This window comes from Coregonus clupeaformis, unplaced genomic scaffold (assembly GCF_020615455.1).
Source record: "Coregonus clupeaformis isolate EN_2021a unplaced genomic scaffold, ASM2061545v1 scaf5723, whole genome shotgun sequence".
Lineage (NCBI taxonomy): Eukaryota > Metazoa > Chordata > Actinopteri > Salmoniformes > Salmonidae > Coregonus > Coregonus clupeaformis.
Window position 1 is genome coordinate 1 of NW_025539177.1, and position 2800 is coordinate 2800.

General features: G+C 45.5%; 1 protein-coding gene across 1 annotated transcript; it reads left to right on the top strand.

The window, feature by feature from the left end:
- Positions 1-556: 556 nt before the first annotated feature.
- LOC123490938 (cytohesin-1-like) lies at positions 557-2594 on the top strand (the record flags this gene model as incomplete). Its single annotated transcript, XM_045220756.1, has 4 exons — positions 557-649; positions 805-876; positions 1427-1581; positions 1872-2594. Coding segments are annotated over 4 exons (399 nt in total), but the record flags the coding sequence as incomplete, so codon positions are not given.
- Between the last annotated feature and the right edge of the window lie 206 nt (positions 2595-2800).

Sequence of the window (2800 nt, forward strand, 5' to 3'; positions counted from 1 at the left end):
GGACTTCCTGGGTTTAAGGAAGGGATCACATAATTCCATCCGGGTCATCAGGAGGGGGATCAGCCAATTAATTATACTTGTGAGCAAACGTTCCATAACTGCAGGTGGCAGTAAATCGCCAACCTTGGCTTTATACCAGTTCAAGTAACACACTCAGGTGGCAGTATGCAAACTTTTAGTTTGTTTACCAACTCATAGAAGTAGTAGAAGAAGAATATGTACTACTTCAAAATAGAGATGGCCTCAATGGCGCTGCCTGTGCGCTCACAGACGCCATAATGGGACAGATACAAAGAAGAGTCCTCTATCATTCTGTATGATCTCAACTAATGCATTGCATTCATGGTCGACTTTGTTGCCGTCATGCTGTGTCTTCTGAGAAGCATGACTGCATTAAAGACGACTTGGAACGCGTCCATAAGCTCCTTCCTGGTACTGGCTAATGTCTGTGCTGCCATCTGTCTGTCTGGACCGTCTAGGGGCACCTTTTAATCTGTGCATTTTGCTTGTTCTGACCCTTTCATTTTATGAATCCTGATTGAACTCTGACCTTTAACCTCTAACCCCCTCAGGAGGGCGCGTGAAGACGTGGAAGAGACGATGGTTCATCCTCACAGACAACTGCCTGTACTACTTTGAGTACACTACTGTGAGTTGTTTTCTCTCTCTGTCTATTCCTCGCTCTTTTTCTGTTATGCTTTTTCTCCATTACATTCAATGTACCAGTTGTGAGCTGTAATGCTCTCTCCTTGTTTCTTTCTCCTGGTTTCTCTCTCCTGGTTTCTCCTCCCTCCCTCTCTCCAGGATAAGGAGCCTAGGGGTATCATCCCTCTGGAGAATCTGAGTATTAGAGAGGTGGACGACTCCAAGCAAGCAGTAAGTTACTCTCTCTTTCCCTGTGCTCTTTCTCCACTGCTTTTCTCCCTGTTTTCCTTTTAGAGCCTTCTAGTCATCTCTCTCTCTCTCTCTCTCTCTCTCTCTCTCTCTCTCTCTCTCTCTCTCTCTCTCTCTCTCTCCTCTCTCTCTCTCTCTCTCTCTCTCTCTCTCTCTCTCTCTCTCTCTCTCTCTCTCTCTCTCTCTCTCTCTCTCTCTCTCTCTCTCTCTCTCTCTCTCTCTCTCTCTCTCTCTCTCTCTCTCTCTCTCTCTCTCTCTCTCTCTCTCTCTCTCTCTCTCTCTCTCTCTCTCTCTCTCTCTCTCTCTCTCTCTCTCTCTCTCTCTCTCTCTCTCTCTCTCTCTCTCTCTCTCTCTCTCTCTCTCTTAGCTCTCTCTCTCTCTCTCTCTCTCTCTCTCTCTCTCTCTCTCTCTCTCTCTCTCTCTCTCTCTCTCTCTCTCTCTCTCTCTCTCTCTCTCTCTCTCTCTCTCTCTCTCTCTCTCTCTCTCTCTCTCTCTCTCTCTCTCTCTCTCTCTCTCTCTCTCTCTCTCTCAGAACTGTTTTGAGCTGTTCATCCCAGACCACAGGGATCAGGTGATCAAGGCGTGTAAGACCGAGGCGGACGGACGTGTTGTCGAGGGCAACCACACCTTCTATCGAATCTCCGCCCCCACAGCCGAGGAAAAGGAGGAGTGGATCACCAGCATCAAGTGAATTCTTGGCGGTGTCCCAATAACCTCTCCTTCTTCCTGAAGTGTACATACATTCACATTGGATTGGTGTAGGCATGGGCTAGAGGGACTTTCCATATACCAGTCATTTACTTTCAAATCCATTCAGGGAAGTGAACAAGTGCACACTTTGGGAGAAAGGAGAGAGTTTTGGGACTAAAGTCTTATTTCTTACTTCCAAGTCATGTCCTATCCTTCCTCTATGCGATCCTGCTCTAGTATCATGCCAAAAATGAAAATTCATATTGCTCTCCCCTCTCTTAATGTAGAAAAGCCATCAGCAGGGACCCCTTCTACGAGATGCTGGCAGCCCGGAAGAAAAAGGTGTCTGCCCTGACAAGCCTGTAGGAAAGACCCAGGCTCCAGCACTTCAGCAGGAGGAGCAGGCCTCACTCTACTCTACAACCCAGTGTTTGTGCCCATGGACCTGAACTAAAGGACCTATGGAACTGTGTACACAAGAAAGCAGAAGATCCCCAAAGCCTGTTGAAAGTCTAGGTGGAAGCTGTCATCATATTGATCTTGCTTTCTTCAGATTCACAAACACTGGAGTGAAAGGATTATGAAGGGGCACAGGTTTGGGACAGAGATCAGGAATGCAGAGAGGATTAGATTTCCTTTTTCAGCGCCCTCTACAGGAAGTTACGTCATGCAATATTATGCTTTGATACAAAATTAACAGAGGAAGGTAACATGAATCTATTTTTACACAAACCTCTTTTTCTGAGGGTTCTTCTCATAGTGCTGTTGTTACTACAGAGCATAATCTCTTTCTGAATAGTTCCCATAACAAACCACCACTGTTTCTCCTTTCTCTCTCTCTCTGTCTTTCTTTCTTTGTTTCCATGTTTGTTTACATTTACATTTTAGTCATTTAGCAGATACTCTTATCCAGAGCGACTTATAGTTAGTGAGTGCATACATTAAATTAAATTGTGTCCGGGTAATTGGCAGGGCTGGGAATTGCCAGGGACTGACCTCACGATGCAATATCACGCACTTAGCTGCCGATACGATATGTATTGCGATTATCATGATTCTATATTGAGATTTTATTGCGATTTGATGTTCTAAACATATTTCTCATGAAATGTCTGCTGCAGAGGGACAAGAGAGCCATGAGAAAACGAGTTCACTAGTAATTGGGCTGTGTCAGTGATCTGGGGCTTGAGATATGGGAGCTCAGTCAGCAGAATAG